Source organism: Leuciscus leuciscus (genome assembly GCF_965113295.1).
Source record: "Leuciscus leuciscus genome assembly, chromosome: 18".
NCBI classification, from domain to species: domain Eukaryota; kingdom Metazoa; phylum Chordata; class Actinopteri; order Cypriniformes; family Leuciscidae; genus Leuciscus; species Leuciscus leuciscus.
The window spans coordinates 420,001-445,000 of NC_138742.1; the positions used below are offsets into that span (position 1 = coordinate 420,001).

The window sequence follows — 25,000 nt, forward strand, 5'->3', positions numbered from 1 at the left end:
AGAGAGCACACTCACATTATAAATGGACTGCATTTATATAGCGCTTTAAACAGACCCATGGCCACCAAAGCGCTTTACATATTGCCTCACATTCACCCATTCATTCACTCATTCATACACCGACGGCGGTGTCAGCCATGCAAGGCCATCCAGCTCGTCGGGAGCAGCTGGGGTTAGGTGTCTTGTTCATGGACACCTCGACACTTGGTCAGGTGGAACCGGGGATTGAACCACCAACCTTCCGGTTTGTAGACAACCTACATGAACCACTGCCACCATTATGCCCCTTTTCACCAGATGTAATATAAATCTCTGGTGTCCCCAGAGTGTGTCTGTGAAATTTCAGCTCAAAATACCAGATCATTTATTATAGTTTGTCAAATTTGCCCAATTTTGGGTGTGAGCAAAAACTCGCCGTTTTAGTGTGTGTCCCTTTAAATGCAAATAAGCTTTAGCTCCGCCTCCATTCAGAAGAGGGCGGAGTCTTTACACAAGCTTCAGATTCTCCAGCAATAACCAAACAGGCCAATCTCACTCATCCAGAATCCCAGAATAACCAGTAGCGAGTGCAGCCTTACGGAGAGACTCAGGAAGAGTTTCTGAATGTTAGTGGAGACATTTCTGTAGTTGTTGTGGAGTTACATTGATCATTTCATCATCATGTTTAACTTCTCCACAAGTGTCCACAGTTCCTGAGGTGTTTATAAGACAGCGGTGACATGTTCTGGTCAATAGTGTTCAGTGCTCGTCTGTGCTCAACCACAGAACAGTTTCAGGCTTTGCTGGATCTTTATCATTGCGTCAGAACTGGTCTCTGTTGTCTCTTGTGAAACCAAATGTCGGCTGGTGTGTGTAAACCAGCAGATTAAGGGCCGGTAATATTATAATAAGATCCTCTTCATACGTCAGAAGGAGAGCGAAATCTGATCGGCTTATTTTTGACATGCTTGCAGAGAAAGGCTCACCAGAACAAAGATACTGGGTTTCACTTTTCAGGTTTTCTGTGTTGGTAGAAGCACCGATTATAGCACTGACACACGGGGAAAGTCAGATTTTCATGATATGTCCCCTTTAATGTGTACTGACAAACTGAAAATTATGTTTCCTCATGGGTCATTCACAGTGGACTAATATGGAATATGGACTGGAGTATTTTTTCATTTCATTTCATTTTCAATTCATTGCACGGTTTAAGAGTAAATAAGTATTTCAAATATTAGAAGAATACATGCTTTCATACATTAACACTGTTATTTTCCTGTATGTCACTGTGAAGCTGCTCTGGAGGAGTCAGTGTTGCGTGAAGCATGAGTAAGTGTGTGAGTGTAAGTGTTGATCTGTGTGCAGGCGTGAGAGTGCCGACGAGTGGAAGGTGGTTCTCGGGATCAATAATCTGGATCATCCTTCTCCACATATGCAAACGCGGCGAGTGCGAAGCATCATCGTTCACTCGCGCTATAACCGTGCGGTGGTGGACTACGACATCAGTGTGTTGGAGCTGGAGTCCGAGGTACTGGTGACCAGTTACGTGCGGCCCGTGTGTCTGCCTCGCATCGGGACGCTTCCCAAACCCGACCAATACTGCCACATCACCGGCTGGGGACACGTGGGCAACAGAAGTGAGTCAAACTCTCCTCTATTGAGGCGTACACTACCAGTCAAACTCTCCTCTATCGAGGCGTACACTACCAGTCTAACCCTCCTCTATTGAGGCGTACACTACCAGTCAAACTCTCCTCTATCGAGGCGTACACTACCAGTCTAACTCTCCTCTATTGAGGCGTACACTACCGGTCTAACTCTCCTCTATTGAGGCGTACACTACCAGTCTAACTCTCCTCTATTGAGGCGTACACTACCGGTCTAACTCTCCTCTATTGAGGCGTACACTACCAGTCTAACTCTCCTCTATTGAGGCGTACACTACCAGTCAAACTCTCCTCTATTGAGGCGTACACTACCAGTCTAACTCTCCTCTATTGAGGCGTACACTACCGGTCTAACTCTATTCTATCGAGGCGTACACTACCAGTCTAACTCTCCTCTACTGAGGCGTACACTACCGGTCAAACTCTCCTCTACTGAGGCGTACACTACCGGTCAAACTCTCCTCTACTGAGGCGTACACTACCAGTCTAACTCTCCTCTATTGAGGCGTACACTACCAGTCAAACTCTCCTCTACTGAGGCGTACACTACCAGTCTAACTCTCCTCTATTGAGGCGTACACTACCAGTCTAACTCTCCTCTATTGAGGCGTACACTACCAGTCTAACTCTCCTCTACTGAGGCGTACACTACCAGTCTAACTCTCCTCTACTGAGGCGTACACTACCGGTCAAACTCTCCTCTACTGAGGCGTACACTACCGGTCAAACTCTCCTCTACTGAGGCGTACACTACCAGTCAAACTCTCCTCTACTGAGGCGTACACTACCAGTCAAACTCTCCTCTATTGAGGCGTACACTACCAGTCTAACTCTAGTCTATTGAGGCGTACACTACCAGTCTAACTCTCCTCTATTGAGGCGTACACTACCAGTCTAACTCTCCTCTACTGAGGCGTACACTACCAGTCTAACTCTAGTCTATTGAGGCGTACACTACCAGTCTAACTCTCCTCTATTGAGGCGTACACTACCAGTCTAACTCTCCTCTACTGAGGCGTACACTACCGGTCTAACTCTCCTCTATTGAGGCGTACACTACCAGTCTAACTCTCCTCTACTGAGGCGTACACTACCGGTCTAACTCTCCTCTATTGAGGCGTACACTACCAGTCTAACTCTCCTCTACTGAGGCGTACACTACCAGTCTAACTCTCCTCTACTGAGGCGTACACTACCGGTCTAACTCTCCTCTATTGAGGCGTACACTACCGGTCTAACTCTCCTCTATTGAGGCGTACACTACCGGTCTAACTCTCCTCTATTGAGGCGTACACTACCAGTCTAACTCTCCTCTATTGAGGCGTACACTACCAGTCTAACTCTCCTCTATTGAGGCGTACACTACCGGTCAAACTCTCCTCTATTGAGGCGTACACTACCGGTCTAACTCTCCTCTATTGAGGCGTACACTACCGGTTTTGAGGCGTACACTACCAGTCTAACTCTTTGTTTATCTGTGAGACGCGTGTGGAGGTTGTGTTCGTAACTGTCGCCGCTGTCGGATTCCCCACTGGCTGGTAGAATAAGAACAAATAAAACTAGTCGATTCACTTCTCTTTAATGAAATCTGGTGATGTCAGTGATGTAATAAACAAACCCAAACTCCTCAATCCGTTTGAGGATGGTTTGAGTAAATTATGACAGAATGATCATTTCTGGGTGAGCTATCACTTATGTAATGATATGCTGGTAGGTCGATCAGTAGCAGTAGATCAGTGTTGTTGTTGATGATGTTGTTGATGTTGTTGTTGTTGATGGTGTTGTTGATGTTGTTGAAGATGATGATGTTGTTGATGATGGTGTTGTTGATGTTGTTGATGGTGTTGTTGATGTTGTTGTTGTTGATGATGTTGTTGTTGTTGTTGTTGATGATGTTGTTGTTGTTGTTGTTTATGTTGTTGTTGTTGTTGTTGATGATGATGATGATGATGATGTTGTTGTTGTTGATGGTGTTGTTGTTGATGTTGATGATGTTGTTGATGTTGTTGTTGTTGTTGATAATGTTGTTGTTGTTGATGATGTTGTTGGTGTTGTTGGTGTTGTTGTTGATGTGTGTATTGTGTTCCTCCAGTGCCGTTTAAGCTTCAGGAGGGGGAAGTGCGGATCATTTCTGTCTCTCAGTGTCAGTCTTACTTCAACATGAAGACCATCACGTCACGCATGCTGTGCGCCGGATACGAGGCGAGAACCATCGACTCCTGCATGGTGAGTGTGTGTGTGTCATCACGGTGACATCATTAGTGTTTTTCGTCACGTGACATAACTGTGTGTGTGTCGTCATGGTGACATCATGAGTGTGTGTGTATGTGTGTATGTGGGTGTGGGTGTGTTGTGTGTCATCACAGTGACATTATGACTGTGTGTGTGTGTCATCACGGTGACATCATGAGTGTGTGTATGTGTCGTCACGGTGACATCATGAGTGTGTGTGTGTGTGTGTGTGTGTGTGTGTGTGTGTGTGTCATAACAGTGACATCGTGTGTGTGTCTGTGTGTTGTCAGTGTGTGTGTGTGTATGTGTGTGGTCACGGTGGCATCATGAGTGTGTGTGTGTGTGTGTGTGTGTGTGTGTGTGTGGTCACGGTGGCATCATGAGTGTGTGAGTGTGTGTGTGTGGTCAGGGTGACATCATGAGTGTGTTTGTGTGGTCACGGTGGCATCATGAGTGTGTGTGTGTGTGTGTGTGTGTGTGTGTGGTCACGGTGACATCATGAGTGTGTGAGTGTGTGTCGTCACGGTGACATCATGAGTGTGTGTCGTCACGGTAATATCATGAGTGTGTGTGTCGTCACGTGACATCATGAGTGTGAGTGTGTGTCGTCACAGTGACATCATGAGTGTGAGTCGTCACGGTAGCATCATGAGTGTGTGTGTCGTCACGGTAACATCATGAGTGTGTGAGTGTGTGTGTGTGTCGTCACGGTGACATCATGAGTGTGTGACATCATGAGTGTGCATCGTCACCGTGACATCATGAGTGTGTGAGTGTGTGTCGTCACAGTGACATCATGAGTGTGTGTCGTCACGGTAACATCATGAGTGTGTGAGTGTGTGTCGTCACGGTGACATCATGAGTGTGTGTATGTGTCGTCACAGTGACATCATGAGTGTGTCGTCACGGTAACATCATGAGTGTGTGAGTGTGTGTCGTCACAGTGACATCATGAGTGTGTGTATGTGTCGTCACAGTGACATCATGAGTGTGTGTGTGTGTGTGCAGGGTGACAGTGGTGGGCCGCTGGTGTGTGAGGAGGACGACGGCCGCTGGTCTCTGTACGGTTTGACCTCCTGGGGCTCCGTGTGTTTCTCTAAGGTCCTGGGCCCCGGGGTCTACGCCAACGTCACTCACTTCACCCAGTGGATCGAGAGGCAGATCTACCTGCGCACGTTTAGCCTGCTCTAGGTACACACACACACACACACACACACACACACACACACACACACACACACACACACACACACACACACCCTCACTCACACACACTGTCACACACACACACACACACACACACACACACACACACACACAGTCACACACACACACACACACACACACACACACTCACACTCTAACTCTAACTCTCACACACACACACACACACACACACACACAGTCACACACACACACACACACACACACACACACACACACACTCTCTCACTCTCACACACACACACACACACACACACACACACACCCTAACACACACACACACACACACACACACACACACACACTCTAACTCTCACACACACACACACACACACACACACACACACACACACACACACACACACACACACACACACACACTCTCTCACTCTCACACACTCACACACACACACACACACACACACACACACACACACACACACACTCTAACTCTCTCACACACACACACACACACACACACACACATCATTCCACGCGCTCGTCTGGACTGTCTCACACCACACGCTTCACTCGTCCTGGTGTTACTCGGCTCGATCCTCAAGACAAGAGGGCGACAGTTTCCCTCACATCTGTCAGTACATCAGATGTTTATATCCAGGATCTGCTGTAAACATGTGGACAGTTAAACTCTCCTGTTCACGCAGATGCTGCTCCGCTGGGAGAGAAACTGACCACAGAATCAGAGCGCTTTAACTCCCATTACAGACTCACGTATATGATCTGTCACATGATCACCCTTATAAACGTCACATGATCACCCTTATAAACACCACAGAGTTTCTGCTGTCACACCACAGGCCCGTTCACACCGAGGACAGTAACGATAACGATATAGATGGAGTTCTCAGTATTAAAGAATAGCAGAGTTCACACCACAGCTATAACGATAACGATAACGATATAGAGAAGCGATATTGTTGGGATCACTTTCAGAAAGATTTTTTCTTCCAGAATTCGGTCGAAATTAAAGGACTCGCGCATTTAAAATGTCAGACGACATTGTGGAGAAGTTAATCACCGAGGTCCAGGAACATCCACCGTTTCACAAATCAAACCCGTTTTCAAGAAGATGGATATGGAAAACAATCGTTCACACCCACTGAATAAACGTTGAGAGGTTTTACCTCAGGTTTCCAGCGCTCGTTTCGACATCGTCTGGCTTCCTCTGGAGTTAGGGTGAAAAAGACTAGGTGTTGTTTTTATTCCACTATATTGACTCCGTCTATGGAAGCTTGTTTCCGCCACAAAATAAAACATTTAAAAAGATAATTGCAACTTTTTATCTCACAATTGCGAGTTTACATCTCGCAATTCTGACATCTTTTCTCACAATTGTGAGATATAAAGTCCAATTCTAAGGAAAAAAAAGACTGACTTTTTTTTTTTTTTACCACAGAATAGTTTATATCTCACAATTCTGACTTGATATATCGCAATTGTGAGATAAAAAGTCGCAATTATTATTATTTATTTATTATTCAGTGGCGGAAACAAGCTTCCATACCGTCAGCTAAACTCACGGTTAGATTATTAGCTGGATTACACTATCTTATCTCGAAACACAGTATGCTGAGGACATCTGCTGGTCAAAGCCTGTAAGTGCAGCAGAAACATGTTCAATGACGTTACACACTCTTAACCGCAGCTTAGAATAAACAGACCGTTATCGTCTGTTGGTGAGGACGCAAATATAGTTATCATTATAGTTATCGTTATAGTTATCGTTCTTGGTGTGAACGGCCCTTACATCTATAAACAGCCATAATGAAATATACTCTGATCATTATTATTACTTGGATTGTGGTGATAGATGAACAGCCTTAGTTCAAACTCAGCGCTCGCAACGCTAAGGTCATGGGTTCGAGTCCCAGGGAAAGCAATGTTGCTTGAATTCAATGTGAGTCGCTCAAATGCATAAATGTAAATACAGTCAAAACAAACTTTACTCAGACTCCTTCAACATTCCTCACATTATCACAGTTTATTCGCTATAGTTTAGAAAATGGTGATAAAATATGAGCAGAACTCAGTTGATATTTGACTGGTTTTGTCCGTCCTTCTGTTAGACTGTCTCACACATGAATTATGTTGAATATCTGTCAGCTGTTAAATTTAACTACACAATTAGATAATACCAGTTTAGCTCAACCAATCACCAAGCAATGCTTCATTTAGTTCAGTCTGTGTGTTAAAAGAGCATTAGCAATTAAAGACAAAACACTTCAGCAGAACATGATCAGCTCAAAGTGTCCCAATCATTTCTGCTCCCAAATGTTTATTAATGACAACTATTATTAACAACTATAGTGTCCTGATCACACTAGTGAACAATGATCTCTGGTGTCTGAATAATGTTTGGTTTGACTGTATATGAATAATTACCCAGAAGTCAAAGCGCAGCTGTGTGTGTCACTATAGACGTCTAGTGTGTTATTACGCTTCATGAAGCCTGTTGTGTAGATGAACAGGTCTGCAGTGTGTGTGTGTTCTGTGGTTGTGTGTGAATGTTGCCGAACACACTTCACCGTCTCACACCAGGTCAAAGGTCAAAGGGCTCCTGCTGCTCTCCTTCCTTTCCTCTGCTGCTATTGGTCGGTTCTGTAAATGACCGGGACCGTGGAAAGCTCTCAACCAATGATATTCTGTTATGGTTTTGTGTAGTGAATGACATCAGTGTGTTTCTGCAGTGCTTTTCTTCTTGTGTGTTAAGCGTGCGTGTGTGTGTGTGTGTGTGTGTGTGTGTGTGTGTGTGTGTGTGTGTGTGTGTGTGTGTGTGTGTGTGTGTGTGTGTGTGTGTGTTGTAGTGATATTCACGTCACGTGTGTCAAAGTGCTTTCAGTGCAACATTCCGTCCGTTCTCATTTTTTAAAGACTATTTTTCTACTGATTTTGAGCACATGAAGCCGTGAAGCTGAACTCTGATGTACCGTGTTTTTAATGCTCTGTAAATACAGTTGTGTAAAAATGTGCATTAAAGATTTCTATCCATTACATGAACTGGAGATTCATCATTCCGTCTGTAATCGCATTCATTCTGAGAGTTTGTTCAAGAGACAGTAAACTTTATTATATTTTTATAGGCTATATCAGCTTTGTAAAGTAGTTTTTCGAGGTTCTGAAGACCAAATTAAAGAGCAGATTTCTGCATATTAGATGTAATGGTAACACTTTACACTCAGCTTCATTAACTAACATGAACTAACAATGAGCAATACAGTATTTATTAATCTTTGTTAATGTTAGGTAATAATAATCCAGCTGTTCATTGTTAGTTCATGTTAGTTCACAGTGCATTAACTAACCCTAACTAATGCAACTTTTGATTTTAATAACGTTAACATTCTTACTTTTTTGCTTCTTGAAATATGAATTAATTCCAGAATGAATCTAACCACAGGTCGAGAGCTGTCCTTCCAAACACACAACTTCGCGATGCTGTTTGCGGATGTTTTTGGAACGATGACCATATTTGGCTAACGATGCTTTTGGGAAACGCTCCCCTGTTTACTTCCTGTCTCTATGAAGCCCGTCCTCCTGAAAAGCACACTGTGCTCTGATTGGTCGGCTGGAGCAGTGTGTTGTGATTGGTCGAGCGCTTCGAGTGTGTTTGGGAAATGTCCCGCCCCTTACCATAACCACCAGTTTAACACACTACTAACTAACTCAACCAGGCCCCGCCCCTTTATTCTCCATATTCATTATTATAATGAGGAATATTGTGACGTGTTCGTTCCCGGGAGAAACTCAAGACTACAATGGAGGCGTTTCAGGAGTTCAGAAACACTGACACTGATATAGAGAAGATCTGGAGCTTTATCATGATCAAACAGCAACATCACACACTAATGCAGATGAACATGAGAAATGCAGGTTTTGCTTTTAATATATGAGATGAAACTAAACTGAATAAATTGGTCAGACCTGAGAACTGGAACTGGAACTGGAACAACAGGAAGAGGAGTTTACGGAGTTGCAAAAACTGATCCTCCTTTGGCCAGAATCACATCAGCTTCCTTCCTAAAGCAGTGTGTGTGTGTGTGTGTGTGTGTGTGTGTGTGTGTGTGTGTGTGTGTGTGTGTGTGTGTGTGTGTGTGTGTGTGTGTGTGTGTGTGTGTGTGTGTGTGTGTGTGTGTGTGTCTGCACAGGAGGAGCGCAGTGTGTGTGTGTGTGTGTGTGTGTGTGTGTGTGTGTGTGTGTGTGTGTGTGTGTGTGTGTGTGTGTGTGTGTGTGTGTGTGTGTGTGTGTGTGTGTGTGTGTGTGTGTGTGTGTGGAGAGACGCTCAGTAAAAGACAAACAGAAGAGTGAGGAACAACCTTGAGTTTGAAAGCTGAAAGAAAATATTAAACACTAAAAGCATGAAGAATGAACAGAGACTCTAAGAATCCGATCTTTTACTCACAACTGACACAGATCCGATCTGAGCAACTTCCAAATGTGGAATTAAATCAGATCCATATCCGATATCTGGACTAATACCGGTCTAAACACGCATATCAGATTCCCCTTTGAATTCAAGCCACTACAGGCACACACACACACACACACACACACACACACACACACACACACTGCGCTCCTCCTGTGCAGACACACACACACACACACACACACACACACACACACACACACACAGCTCCTCCTGTGCACACACACACACACACACACACACACACACACAGCTCCTCCTGTGCACACACACACACACACACACACTGCGCTCCTCCTGTGCAGACACACACACACACACACACACACACACACACACACACACACACACACAGCTCCTCCTGTGCAGACACACACACACACACACACACACACACACACACACACACACACACACACACACACACACACACACACACACACACACACACACACAGCTCCTCCTGTGCACACACACACACACACACACACACACACACACACACACACACACACACACACACACACACACACACACACACACAGCTCCTCCTGTGCACACACACACACACACACACACACACACACACACACACACACACACACTGCGCTCCTCCTGTGCAGACACACACACACACACACACACACACACACACACACACACACACACAGCTCCTCCTGTGCACACACACACACACACACACACACACACACACACACACACACACACACACACACAGCTCCTCCTGTGCACACACACACACACACACACACACACACACACACACACACACACAGCTCCTCCTGTGCACACACACACACACACACACACACACACACACACACTGCGCCCCTCCTGTGCAGACACACACACACACACACACACACACACACACAGAGAGAGAGAGCGAGAGAGAGCTCCTCCTGTGTGTGCGCACACACACACACACACACACACACACACACACACACACAGCTCTCCTCCTGTGCACACACACACACACACACACACACACACTCGTCTTCAGAGCGCATCATGTCCTCCTCAGGGAACTCCTCGAACCTCACGCGCCTGAACATGTTCGCGCAGTCTCCGTGGCGCGTGGCGCTGTGGTCGCTCGCGTTCGCGCTGGTTCTGCTGGTGTCGGTGACCGGGAACCTGATCGTGATCTGGATCATCGTCGCGCACAAGAGGATGAGGACCGTCACCAACTACTTTCTGCTGAACCTCGCGGTGTCCGACGCGTGCGTGGCCGCGCTCAACGCGCTGGTGAACTTCGTGTACGGCGCGCGCGGGCACTGGTACTTCAGCAGCGGGTACTGTCGCTTCCAGAACTTCTACCCGGTGACCGCAGTGTTCGCCAGTGTGTACTCGATGAGTGCCATCGCCTTAGACAGGTGAGACACAGACACACACACACACACACACACCGCAGTGTTCGCCAGTGTGTACTCGATGAGCGCCATCGCTTTAGACAGGTGAGACACACACACACACACACACACACACCGCAGTGTTCGCCAGTGTGTACTCGATGAGCGCCATCACCTTAGACAGGTGAGACACACACACACACACACACACACACACACACACACACACACACACACACACACACACCGCAGTGTTCGCCAGTGTGTACTCGATGAGCGCCATCTCCTTAGACAGGTGAGACACACACACACACACACCGCAGTGTTCGCCAGTGTGTACTCGATGAGCGCCATCGCCTTAGACAGGTGAGACACACACACACACACACACACACACACACACACACACACCGCAGTGTTCGCCAGTGTGTACTCGATGAGTGCCATCGCCTTAGACAGGTGAGACACACACACACACACACACACACACACCGCAGTGTTCGCCAGTGTGTACTCGATGAGTGCCATCGCCTTAGACAGGTGAGACACACACACACAGACACACACACACACACACACACACCGCAGTGTTCGCCAGTGTGTACTCGATGAGTGCCATCCATCGCCTTAGACAGGTGAGACACACACACACACACACACAGACACACACACACACACACACACACACACACACACACACACACACACCGCAGTGTTCGCCAGTGTGTACTCGATGAGTGCCATCGCCTTAGACAGGTGAGACACACACACACAGACACACACACACACACACACACACCGCAGTGTTCGCCAGTGTGTACTCGATGAGTGCCATCGCCTTAGACAGGTGAGACACACACACACACACACACAGACACACACACACACACACACACACACACACACACCGCAGTGTTCGCCAGTGTGTACTCGATGAGTGCCATCGCCTTAGACAGGTGAGACACACACACACACAGACACACACACAGACACACACACACACACACACACACACACCGCAGTGTTCGCCAGTGTGTACTCGATGAGCGCCATCACCTTAGACAGGTGAGACACACACACACTAACCCAACCTACCCATCACACCAAAAATTAAGTGAGTTGATGCTTAAAACAATCTAAATGATCTGCCAATGGGGTCAGAAAAATAATCTTGTTTCTGTGTGAATGAACATTATTTGTGAAAAGCATGTTTTGCAGTGTAGTGCACTAAAAACATACTTTTTTAGCAGTAGTTATTCAAAATAAGTGTCTACTCAAGAGAGAATGTGATTTTGAATGTATGTACAGGTGACTCTTATGTAAACGGGTCACTTCCTGTGCCACTTCCTGTCTGGTCAGGTACATGGCGATCATCCACCCAATGAAGCCCCGCCTCTCTGCGACGGCCACCAGAGCCGTGATCGTGTGTGTGTGGATGCTGGCCGCGTGTCTGGCGTTCCCGCTCTGCTTTTACTCCGTGACGGAAGTGCGGCCGCACCGGACGGTCTGCTACGTGTCCTGGCCGCGGCGCGACGACGACGCCTTCATGTGAGCGCACCCGCGAGTGTGTGTGACGCTGCTTCTCTCGGCCAGCGCTTCATGAGTGTGTGTGTGTGTGTGTGTTGACAGATATCACCTGATAGTGGCGGCGCTTGTGTATCTCCTGCCTCTGGCGCTCATGGCCGTCGTCTACACCAGGATGGGACTCACGCTGTGGGCTGGAGGATTCCCCGGACACTCCTCGGGAAACTCCCAGGATCACCTGCAGGCCAAGAGAAAGGTCTCTTATTAATCTCTGTTCCATTCATTTCACATTATCTCTGTAAAGCTGCTTTGAAACAATTATATTCTTAAAAGCGCTATATAAATGAAGGAGACTTGACTTGACTAATCATCTACATGCAGACACTGACATTTTTATCATCACTGCATTGGTTACCTATAAAGTTCCGTATTAATTACAAGGTATTGCTACTGACTTATAAAGCCCTAAACGGCTTAGCTCCAGTCTATTTAACGGATCTTCTATCGCCCTATAATCCATCGCGCTCTTTGAGATCACTAAATTCAAGGCTTTTGGTCATACCTAGGATATCCAGAACCACCAAAGGAGGGAGAGCATTTTCACATTTGGCTCCAAAACTCTGGAATAGTCTTCCTGATACTGTTCGTTGCTCAGACTCGCTCTCCCAGTTTAAAACTAGATTAAAGTCGCATCTCTTCAGCCAGGCATTCATATAATCCTACAGTTCAAACTACAATCCGGCCTCTAGCTCATAAATGCCAGAGGAGAACTGGCCCCCGACTGAGCCTGGGTTCTCCCAAGGTTTTTTTTCTCCATTAAGGCACCTGATGGAGTTTTAGGACACCATTAGGTCACTTGATGGAGTTTTTCGGTTCCTTGCCACTGTTGCCTTTGGCTTGCTCAGTTGGGGATATTTTGGGGATATCTAATTTAATTTTATCAATCAATAAATTCCTCTTGAAACAAACTTTGTTGTATTATTTTAATTTAATACTGTGAAGCTGCTTTGATGCAATCTGTATTGTGAAAAGCGCTATACAAATAAACTTGACTTGACTTGACTTGACTGACACACGTTTATTTAGATCGGTCCTTTTCCACCAAAGGGCCTCACAAGCGGGCAATTAAAGGGATAGTTCACCCAAAAATTTAAATTAGCCCATGATTTACTCTCCCTCAAGTCATCCTAGGTGTGTATGACACTCTTCTTTCAGACGAATACAATCAGAGTTATATAAAAAATGTCCTGGCTCTTCCAAGCTTTATAATGGCAGTGAATGGCCGTTTCTGTTTTGAAGTCTATAAAAGTGCATTTATCCATGATAAAAGTTCATCCATCCATCATAAAAGTGCATCTGTCCATGATAAAAGTGCATCTATCCATCATAAAAGTGCATCTATCATCATAAAAGTGCATCTATCATCATGAAAGTGCATCTATCCATGATAAAAGTTAATCCATCCATGATAAAAGTGCATCTATCCATCATAAAAGTGCATCTATCCATCATAAAAGTGCATCTGTCCATGATAAAAGTGCATCTATCATCATAAAAGTGCATCTATCCATCATAAAAGTGCATCTATCATCATAAAAGTGCATCTATCCATCATAAAAGTGCATCTATCATCATAAAAGTGCATCTGTCCATGATAAAAGTGCATCTATCCATCATAAAAGTGCATCTATCCATCATAAAAGTGCATCTATCCATCATAAAAGTGCATCTGTCCATGATAAAAGTGCATCTATCCATCATAAAAGTGCATCTATCCATCATAAAAGTGCATCTATCATCATAAAAGTGCATCTGTCCATCATAAAAGTGCATCTATCCATCATAAAAGTTCATCCATCCATGATAAAAGTGCATCTATTCATCATAAAAGTGCATCTATTCATCATAAAAGTGCATCTATCCATCATAAAAGTGCATCTATCCATGATAAAAGTGCATCTATCCATCATAAAAGTGCATCTATCCATCATAAAAGTGACTCTATAACTTCTGGAATCACAAAACGAATTGTGGATAATTAATTTAATATACTCAAGGCCCGTTCACACCGAGAACGATAACTATATCAGCGGACAATAGCGTTTGCTGCAATTTTACTGTCTGTCGCTTTAAATGCTTGAGCGCTTTAAAGCAGGATGGATTCTGATTGGCTGTCAATGTTTTTATCGTTCATCAGCTGGAAAAAATTGTTCTGAAAGTGATTGCAAAGATATTGTTCCTTTGTGTTGTTATAGGGGCTGTTTACACCACACTGTTTTCAACTAAAATCTTAAAACTTTTTATGCGTTTTGGTAATTCGTTTACACGACAATGCCGTTTTGGGCGCCTGAAAGTGCAAGTTTTTGAAAACGGTCTCCGTGTAAAAAAACAAAAACGTGAATCTCTGAAGACGATGACATCATGCACATGCGTATTACGTGTTTAGTCTACAGTGTTCTGTTTCATTCCTACTGACCACCAGAGGCAGTGCAAAGCACTAGTGGCAGTGTTGCCAGATGTACGATAATTATCGTATTTGTACGATAAATTTGACCTCTGTACGATGTACGATCAATAATGAAAAAAATCCCATAATGTACGATAATTTCAGAGTTTTCAGTCGTTCGTCCAAACACACATCCTACCGCTTCTCTCTCTGACCCCGAATCATTTCGCAGGCTCGCCTGCCTGCATGCAAGCACACGTATACACACACACACACCACACGGTGTCGACCGCACGTCAACACTACACTACAGTTTTGCCGAAAAAGACAGTTCAGTTTAGATCAATTTAACAAAACGAAGCAGTAAAGTGCTAAACAAATGAGTATGCTGGTGGGTGTCACGCCTTCAAACCGACGAACACTATGCTGCGCTCCATGACGGCATCCAATCTGTACCGTAAAAGTATTCCCCAACCAACAACATCTGCCAACACAGCACAAGTGGATGTGGCATCTGATGATGACAGCGACTTAGAGATGGAATTTGAATCTTTCTAGTGTTAATTGTGCACTTTTTTCTCTCTGTATCATAGTTTAATTATGGTCTAGTTCAAAATGTGGACTGTCGGCATATCTTTTGCACTTTGGCAAAAAAAAGTTAAGTAGCCAGACTTCCTCCAGTTAGTGTGAGCGTATTACACAGCTTGTTTAAATTGGCTGTAAAATTATTTGGAAAATAAAATTGTTGGAAAATAGCTATATTTTATGTGTTGGTTCGTGTACGATAATTTTTCTCAAAAAACGATAATTTTGAGGTTTTGGTACGATACTTCGACATTTCTAATCTGGCAACACTGACTAGTGGATAATCGATGCGCCAGCTAGATAGATCGAGAAGAGTATAACAACAAAGTCAAGTCATGACGCAGACCGAGACGCGAGGATATAAACCACAGGAACTCGGTGGCCAGCCTCTTTCGCTTTCTCGCTTTTGATAGGTCGTTTGTTTTCACGCTGTCCTGTGCAGCGAAACCTGAGGATTCGCCCTCCCAAGCTGTGACAGCGCACTCTACACTATCATGTTTAGGCGCTCAACATCTGAAGGAGGCTCTGACTGATCCATGTTTGCATTGTAGTATGCTACCGATGTCAGAGAGAGCGCTTCACCTTGCTGAGTTAGACATTAACTCGCCTGTTAGCCTCGCACAACAGCCGCGACGCGCGTCAGCAGAGGCTGGTGCTCCGCCGAGCAAGAAATCTGTACTACAGAAAGACACTTAAGAACACTTGTTATCGAAGACTGTAGCTTCTCTCTCTTCAGAAATGATGGAGATGAAATGTCTTCTTCAGTCTCTACAACCCCCAGTGTCGGCCCCACATACTGAGAACACACCAGTGGACAAGAGTGATTTCCAACCCCCTCATGCTATAGATTTTGATGCTCTCTCCAAGAGCGCATCTAATTCTCATTATTCTTGATGAAGAATTGGTGGAACCTGCCATACAACCCACCCTCCCAAACGATGTTTTTTCTAACCTATCTGCTCAAGCGGTGGGTCTGTACATTCATGGGGCGCAGGTCCATCTTCTCCAGATGATGAGTTATCTGTTCTGCAGATGGCGGTGGCTCGTTTGGGTCTTGACAAATCACCTGTCCAGCTCATTCAAACCAATGTGTTCTTCAGACAAGCTGCTGATAGTAATGTGTTCACATTGTGCCATTGTGTAAGGATTTTGTGACAGAATTCGCCACTGCACTTACCAGTCCAAATGTGCCTAGAAGGAGGTCAAAGACAGCCCGCACTCTTGCTGCAGTGGCTGAGGCTGACTCCATTGGGGTAGGACGGGCGCCTGAAATTCAACAGCCGGTTGCAGCTTTGGTGGTGTCACCAGATGAGGCTTTAAGAGGCAATGTACACTGCCCGAGTGCACAATGTGGACGTACTGACACTTTCTTGATGAAGGCATACGAGTCGGTAGCCTATATAACTCGAGCAGAGAATACTATCTGCCAGCTGCTTCTTGCCTGCAATAACACATTAGAGTCAGCGAGCATTGACGCTTCTACATCTCAGTTCTTACAGATAGCTCTGTTGACTATGGGTCATGTGACTCGGGAACTTGAGACACTTTCAGCGACCCTTTGACAGCCCAGCGCCAGGTATGGCTTGCTCAGGCAATCTTCCCCTCAGTCAGATGGACAGGTTTTACTCCACATACTTCCTCGTTCCAAAGAAAGATGGCGGTTTTCGTCCAGTCCTGCATCTGAGACGCCTAAACGTGTTCTTAAAGTCTCTTCCTTTCCGAATGTTACGCACAGTCGACTTTCTTCAATCTGTGACGAAAAGAGACTGGTTCGTGATTGTGGACTTGAAGGACGCTTACTTCCATGTTCCCATTGCTCCCCACCACAGGAAGTTCCTAAGATTCAGCTTTCAGAATCAAGCCTATCAATAAAGAGTCCTACCATTCTGGCTATCTCTGGCTCCTCGTGTTTTTACAAGATGCATGAGTGCGGCCCTGTCTCCTCTTTGGTCCAAGGGCATGAGGATTCTGCCCTACTTAGACAATTGGCTGCTTTGTGCCCAAACAAGACGACATGCATTACACAACACCAGGATTGTGCTGGAGCATATCCAGAGGTTGGGCCTTACCGTGAACAACACAGAGTCATCTAGTCCCAGAACAGACCATAACCTTCATAGGAATAACACTCAATTCAATCACAATGTCTGCCACATTGTCTCATGCACGGACAGACAATATCCGGCTGGCCTCATTAAGGGCACTTCATCTCCCAGGATTGGACAATCATTGGCGGGATTGGTGGATGCTCTGTTCAGGAATCTGCTGCTCCCGGGGGAATGAAGACTTCACCCGGATGTAGTACAGTTGATTTGGCAACGGTTTGGCAAGGCAGAGGTCGACCTGTTTGCATCGGAAATGACCACTCATTGCCGCTGGTAGTTCGCGAGAGCCGAGACGTCCAGTCCATTGGGACAGGATGCATTAGCCCACGTGTGGCCGAGTTGCCTGTTGTATGCGTTCCCTCCATTTCCACTTCTGTGGGAAACATTACATCATATATTCCTATACAAGCACAGGGTGCTTTTAGTGGCACCTCGATGACCATCCAGGCTATGGTTTCCTCTCCTTCTGAGTCTGTTACAAGGCGAACCATGGCAACTTCCCATCAGACGGGACCTTCTTTCTCAGATGCATGGCCGTGTTTGGCACCCAGATCCAGCTCGTCTTCAGCTCTGGGTTTGGCCCTTGGGTCCAGATCACAGTTAATGGATTGTGAACCAGCAGTAGTGAACACTATCGGCAACGCTAGGGCTCCTTCGACACGACAGCTTTATGCTGCTCGTTGGAGGATATTTTCTTCTTGGTGCGGGGATCAAGGAATTGACCCAGTTCACTGTACTGTGCCGACAGTATTGAGTTTCTTGCAGCATCTATTTGATGACAACAGGGTGGCCTCCACTTTAAAAGTTTATATTGCGGCCATATCTGCTTATCATGACCTGGTTGCTGGTGCTTCCCTTTGGTCTCATAACTTTGTTTGTAGATTTATGAAGGGAGAAAGGCGTTTCCCTTTGTACACCACCATTTGAGCCATTGGCTGTTGCAGAGATATAAAGGTTGTCCTTAAAAGTGTCTTTTTTGTTGGCCGTTGCTTCCACTAAACGTGTTGGTGAACTTCATGCTTCATTGTGTTTACGCTGGTTACCAGTGGATTCTGGGGTCATTCTTCAGCCTAATCCAGCCTTTCTCCCTAAAGTTTTGTTACCACAATTTGTGAATCATTCTTTTCATCTGGCTGCTTTTCATCCGCCTTATAATCACTCAGATACAGATGTGGGAGGTCTCATCTTCTGTGTCCTGTACAAGCTTTAAAGTGCTATGTTAAGTCTACTGCTTCTTTCAGACAGACCGATCAGTTATTTGTCTGTTATGGTGAGGTACGCAAGGGTGCACCTTTGTCCAAACAGAGACTATCACGCTGGATTGTCAAGACGATAAAGTTGGGGGACAATAAATCTCATCAACTCTTACCAGTAGGTGTTACTTGTCACTCCACTAGGGCCGTGTCTTCGTCTTGGGCCACTTTACGGGGAGTTTCCTTGGCGGATGTCTTGACCACAGTAACATATGTAACTAGTGTTTCATCGCCATCTACTGGCCTGGCAGCAAATACAGCGTTGTTAGTCGTTTTCGCGGATCCGTGTGAATGTGGATCGTTTTAACAATGGTGTCGTCTGTATGTGGAAAACACTTCTCTGTTTTAAGCATATTGTTGTCGTGTAAACGTACCCTAAGTTGTGGTGTGGACTCTGTTTTTGACTATGAATTAGTTGTAATTAAATTTTAATGTAGATGCCTTGTGTTAGTAGACTGTACTGTAAATTAACTATTTTTTCTAAGCAATTTTTTTTCAAGCATGTGTTAGTGTTTTCTCCATCTTATGACCAAGGTTGTTGTAATGTTGTGTGTAGGTTGTGAAGATGATGTTGATCGTGGTGGTGACATTTGCCATCTGTTGGCTCCCATATCATGTGTATTTCATCGTGACGAGCTTCAACCGTAAGCTGAAGAGAATGCAGTCGATCCAGCAGGTTTATCTGTCGGTGCTGTGGCTCTCGGTCAGCTGCTCCATGTACAACCCCATCATCTACTGCTGCCTCAACAGCAGGTGTATATCTCTCACACACACACACACACACACACACACACACACACACGACTAACAACATGTTGAAGACAGGGTTTACAATTTACCACGTGTTCTTCTCTAGAGTTCACTTTTCTAGAGAACTAAAGTGTCTTTAACACTCTCACTATTAACAAGTTGCTTATTAGCATGCATATTACTAGGATATTGCACTGTAAAAAATGCTTTTCTTACTCAGTATTTTTGTCTTGTTTCCAATCCAAATATCTACAAATTCTTAAATCAAGATGCATTTACTAAAGTAGTAAAATGAAATATGATATTAAGTCTTGTTTTCCGGGAGAATTAATCAAAATTAAGTGAGTAAAAAAAGCAAAATTATCTGGCAATAGGGTAAGAGATAATTTAGCTTGTTTTAAGCAAAAACTCACTTCATTTTTATTTATTTCCCCAGAAAACAAGACTTAATATCTTATGTCATTTTACTACTTTAGTAAATGCATCTTGATTTAAGAAATGTTTGATTTTGGGCTGGAAACCAGACAAAAATACTAAGTAAGAAAAGCCCGTTTTGGTTCTGTTTCTGCCACAGGTTCCGAGCCGGATTCAAGCGTGTGTTTCGCTGGTGTCCCTTCATTCACGAGTCGGACTCTGACAGACTGGAACTCCAGATGACCCGGTTCCAGCCGACCCAGAGCAGCCTGTACACGGTCACGCGCGTGGAGTCCGATGCTAACGCTAATCCCGCCAGACGCAAGAGCTCCAGCACCAGCCAATCACGGGCCTCCTCCCGGCCGTCACTCAACGGTGGTCACCATGGAAACCCCTCGAGCACCGCTGAGACGGAACTCGGATCAGAGTCGCTTGCTGAACACTAAGATGCAGAATCAGCAGGACATTCACCTTCTGCAAAAAACGCTTTTCTTACTTAGTATTTTTGACTTCTTTCCAGTCCAAATATCAAAAAAATATTAAATCAAGATGCATTTTCTAAAGTAGTAAAATGACATAAGATATTATGTCCTGTTTTCCGGGGGAATCAATCAAAATTAAGTGAGTTGATGCTTAAAGGGATGGTTCAGAGTAAAATCCACCTAAGGTCCTTTACACCATGACCTCGAGTCAAACTCCCCCAGAAGCCTTTTTTCCCTTGGTTGAACATTATTAAAGGTGCAGTGTGTAATTTTTAGCGGCATCTAGTGGTGAGGTTTGCGAATTGCAAACAGCCAGTCACTCACTGCCTATCCCTCCCTATGCAAACTCTTAGGAGAAGCTACGGTGGCCGACGTAGGATCGGAAGATGTCGTCGTCTGAGTCTGAGTCAGCAGAGAGTCGCAAGTCAAGCAATGAGGTTTCTTTATATAATATTTTTATATTAAATTATATTTACTTAATTATTCAGTAAAACCACATGTTATTACAATTGTTATTTTTACTTGTTCATCAGTGTGTTAGTTTTTTATTCACTGACTTTACCATAGCTTGTTTCCATGCTAGTTAGTATAAGATAAGAGCTATGGATAAGAGCATCAAAGCAGCTAGGTAAGGGGAAATAGCTAACGTTACGATGTCCGAGGCGTCGTTCAGACAGCATGTTTTTCTCCACGTTTGCAGAGTCAGGGACAACCTGGGTATTCTGCTGCGTCTTTTTCTGCTGCTTCTCATTCAAGTTAGTGACGAAACGCGCTCTGTAGCGCTCTCTGTTCGCTGTCGGCTACGGTAGAAACATGACGTCACAGTGTGTCGACCTTCATAGAAGGGGGTGCCCGCGGTTATGTAGATATAAATGACTCGTTCTAAGGTAATAAAAACATAACGGTTCATTAAGTAAGGTCTTTATACACCACTGAAAACATAGTTATGAATCTTATATTGCATTTCTGTCAATAGATCCTCAAAAATATTACACATTGCACCTTTAAAGTTAGAGCTTGTTTAGAGAGATCAGCCGGATGGTTTAGTGCAGGCGCTAACAGGTCCTATGATCTATCTGGTAAATTACCCACTGATAATGCCCAGAATGACACCACACTTCTACAGTAGAACAAATTGTTTCTGTACTCATAAAACTAGGCATTGGAAAGTTTGTAAATACATCAGGAGTTTATTTAAATAACACTTGTCTGACGGCTAATGCTACCACTAACCCGGACGTCGACGTCACTTCAGTGGTTTGGGAAAAGCACATAAAAGTCCTGGCAGAAAGCGATGCATAAGGATGTAGAGTTCCAGGAATGCACTAATATTTTGTTGGTAGTTCCAGTTTGCAACAATTATTAGTTAACACAAAGATGTCAAAACTTCGGAAAAAATTATAATTTGTCATTACACAACATCCTTTATGCATCGCTTTCTGCCAGGACTTTTACGTGCTTTTCCCAAACCACTGAAGTGACGTCGACGTGCGGGTTAGCGGTAGCATTAGCCGTCAGACAAGTGTTATTTAAATAAACTCCTGATGTACTTACAAACTTTCCAAAGCCTCATTTTATGAGTACAGAAGCTATTTGTTCTACTGTAGAAGTGTGGTGTCATTCTGGGCATTATTAGTGGGTAATTTACCAGATACAGTACATCCATTAGCACCTGCACTAAACCATCCGGCTGATATCTCTAAACAAGCTCTAACTTTAATAATGTTCGGCCAAGGAGAAGCCAAAGGCTTCTGTGGGGTGTTTGGATCGAGGTCGTGGTGCAAAGGACCCTAGGTGGATTTTACTCTGAACCATCCCTTTAAAAAAAGCAAAATTATCTGCTAATGGGTTAATAATCTTGTTTCTGTTTGAATGAACATTATTTTTCTGACCCCATTAGCAGATAATTTTGCTTTGGACTGGAAACACAACAAAAATACTAAGTAAGAAAAGCATGTTTTGCAGTGTGTCAGTCTCAGTCCAACAGCTTCACTTTTTGTACACAAGCTGTTTGTACTCTTTCAGTTAAAATACAGTATATATAAACAAAAGTCACTACACATATGAATCGAATACTTGGTTCTGAGGACACACACTCTGGTCTGTTGGCGGAGCGTTGTCACATTAGTTCAGGCATAGTGCTAGCCTGGTTAAAACCAGACCATTCTCAGTAGTAACTGAGTTATGGTCTGGCAAAGCTTCATTAATAACTCATTTCCAAAGGGGCGTCACCAACGGACGTCGCTCAAATTCCTCTGGGCGCAATTGGATAGACCTAAAACCAATCAGAGCGATCGTCATCGTGTAAAGCCATATGCTGCGTCCCAAAGTTACACTACGCCATAAAAGTATGTACTCTTTTTGTGAAGAAAGGGTATTTACTTTTGAATGTGTAGCAAAAGAGTAGGCAAGCTTTGGGACATACTACTTCGTCATCTTTATCGGATGGATCTGTCGCGTGCATCCTGTCACATAAACTGCCCTGTCAATCATCTCGTCACAGTTAAAATCCTCTATTAAATCTAATTTAATTTCCTACCGTTTCGGAGAGAAATGTAGCAGCATGTTCATCTGCCAGTGGGTCTTTCATGGAGACTGTCCTCATGTGTTTGCAATTCGAATATAATAATGCATTTAAAAGTTGATGCGCTTCACCAACGGACGTCACTCAAATGCCTCTGGGCACAATTGGATAGACCTAAAACCAATCAGAGCGATCGTCATCGTGTAAAGCCCACCCCCACGTTTCTGATTGGTGCCTCGATTTGGACGGATTAGAAATGGGCTTGAATGGGCTCTTTGCCAGACTACTTGCAGAGCAAATCTAAATTTGCTGGAAGTTTGTCTGGGTTGTCCCAGGCTAGCATAGTGCGGTTATTAGCTGCCAGATCACTCCAACCACTACCATTCTCTTATTAGAACGGGAGCAGGGTTTGAACCAGTTTAACTACGTCACAGCTAGGGTGACCAGACGTCCCGAAAAAGTCGGGACAGTCACGAAATCTAAGCTGTTGTCCCGAATCCCGAATCCGGCCCTTATTTGCCTCGAAAATTATACTAAAGCAAAATCTTGAGTAGTAATTGTCTGATAAAACATTAAAAACTGTGCGTAGAGGTTGAGTCGTCCTGCAGCCCCCGCCGGCTGCTCATTGGCTGCTGCATCTTTTTTGTTTCTTTTTTTGAAGTTCTACAAAGATACTGTAGATGCGAATTTAGAAATGCATTGATAAGCTAATTTTCATTCATTCGTTTCGTTGACATGGCTGGTGTACCAGAACCCCAACACGCCGCTAAAAAGCAAAAACGTCTCTGCCAGCCAGTCGTAAAGAGTGATTGATTGTAAAGGAGTGATTGATTGGTCGCGGCACTGTGTGCAAACAAATACTTCGGCCTAATGTCTGAGGTCGGGTTACACAAAGCAAATCTACACAATTATTTTGTTTTCTTATTTAATGACCGACAATTTAGTTGTATTAATAATTCTGGCGTAAGGCTTATTAGCGTTCGGCTATAGCCTGAAAGGTCTGATTTACGCACTGTTACAACAGTCATTGTTTTTTTTCACAATGACATTTCGGTTCATGATTTTAATGTTGTTTTTTTGTGGCAGACTAAAGACTAATGACAGACTGTTGATCTTGAATAAAAATATGTTAGGTTCAGGTTTGAAAGCGTTTCCCGCCACTGTTGATTTCACCCTCACTTGGCGAGTGTTCATTTCAAACCCTGACCGGGAGGATATATATATATATATATATATATATATATATATATATATATATATATATATATATATATATATATACGTGACATTACTGCTCAGAAAGCATATTCAAATTCCTCACAACCACTATAAGTATCTAAACATACGAGAGAGCGTATCACCCTGCAACTTCTGGCTGTCGTCTTCTGTGTTTTAGATTACCAAGGCTTTCACGTCCTAGCTGTCATGGACATCACCGCTGAGAGACACAGCCGAGCTACAGTAAAGACATACCGGCATTTACTGCCACGTCTACATGCTAACACTGTTTAGCTTTATAAAGACATTACTAAGTGTTTTAATCGTCTGTATATCACTCAAGCTGATGGTTCCACGGGGGGTTCATGCTAACGCTCTGTATGTTCATGAATTATGGAGCCAGAACCCCCATAAGGAACCATACTGTACCACCAAATATAACGTGTTTTAATAAACTCTAAGTAACTTGCCAAAGGTGTCCTGTCTGAACTTAATTTATACAGCGCTTTAACAATATAGATGTTTCACAGCAGCTTTACAGTGATAATAGGAGATTACAGTAACAGAGATTGTTTAGGCTTTACAGCAGATCTAGAATAAAGTTATTGTCCAGATAAAGTTAGTTTTGATTGATTCACTTCCGTTGCAAAGATCATTAGTTATTAACTTAGCGTGTTAGCGGCCGCTAACACACACCGGTCTCACAGGAAACAGAAACTCTTAATGTGTTCTGGCCGTTCATTCACACACAGTGTCTGGAGCTCGAGAACACAC

At 44.3% G+C, this 25,000-nt stretch overlaps 3 protein-coding genes across 6 annotated transcripts in view; 2 read left to right on the forward strand and 1 right to left on the reverse strand.

Annotated features, from left to right (window-relative positions):
* The window catches only part of corin (corin, serine peptidase), a 44,799-nt gene extending 36,682 nt beyond the window's left edge, over nucleotides 1–8,117 (forward strand). For both annotated transcript variants that reach the window (XM_082145834.1, XM_082145833.1), the window contains 3 exons: nucleotides 1,348–1,619; nucleotides 3,742–3,875; nucleotides 4,890–8,117. In XM_082145834.1, the coding sequence (XP_082001960.1) occupies nucleotides 1,348–1,619; nucleotides 3,742–3,875; nucleotides 4,890–5,072 (589 nt within the window). In that variant the 3' untranslated portion in view covers nucleotides 5,073–8,117. The remainder of the gene's footprint in view (nucleotides 1–1,347; nucleotides 1,620–3,741; nucleotides 3,876–4,889) is intronic.
* Nucleotides 8,118–9,282: 1,165 nt separating this feature from the next.
* LOC309481134 (uncharacterized protein) lies at nucleotides 9,283–10,631 on the reverse strand (the record flags this gene model as incomplete). The annotated part of the gene is made up of 3 exons (XM_082145964.1): nucleotides 9,283–9,645; nucleotides 9,716–9,843; nucleotides 9,906–10,631. 3 exons carry the CDS (start codon nucleotides 10,629–10,631, stop codon nucleotides 9,567–9,569), a joined length of 933 nt encoding a protein of 310 aa, XP_082002090.1. The 3' UTR covers nucleotides 9,283–9,566.
* On the forward strand, nucleotides 10,588–24,700 carry LOC309481111 (neuromedin-K receptor; the record flags this gene model as incomplete). Of its 3 annotated transcripts, XR_014199903.1 has the most annotated exons (6): nucleotides 10,588–10,949; nucleotides 12,285–12,473; nucleotides 12,555–12,705; nucleotides 19,395–19,591; nucleotides 20,163–21,151; nucleotides 21,191–24,700. XR_014199903.1 is itself a non-coding variant. In XM_082145923.1 (5 exons), 5 exons carry the CDS (start codon nucleotides 10,588–10,590, stop codon nucleotides 20,446–20,448), a joined length of 1,185 nt encoding a protein of 394 aa, XP_082002049.1. In that variant the 3' UTR covers nucleotides 20,449–24,700. The 3 variants fall into 3 exon arrangements, 2 of the variants coding, with proteins under 2 accessions (XP_082002049.1, XP_082002050.1); XM_082145923.1 differs by having other exon boundaries at nucleotides 20,163–24,700; XM_082145924.1 differs by lacking the exon at nucleotides 12,285–12,473 and having other exon boundaries at nucleotides 20,163–24,700.
* Between the last annotated feature and the right edge of the window lie 300 nt (nucleotides 24,701–25,000).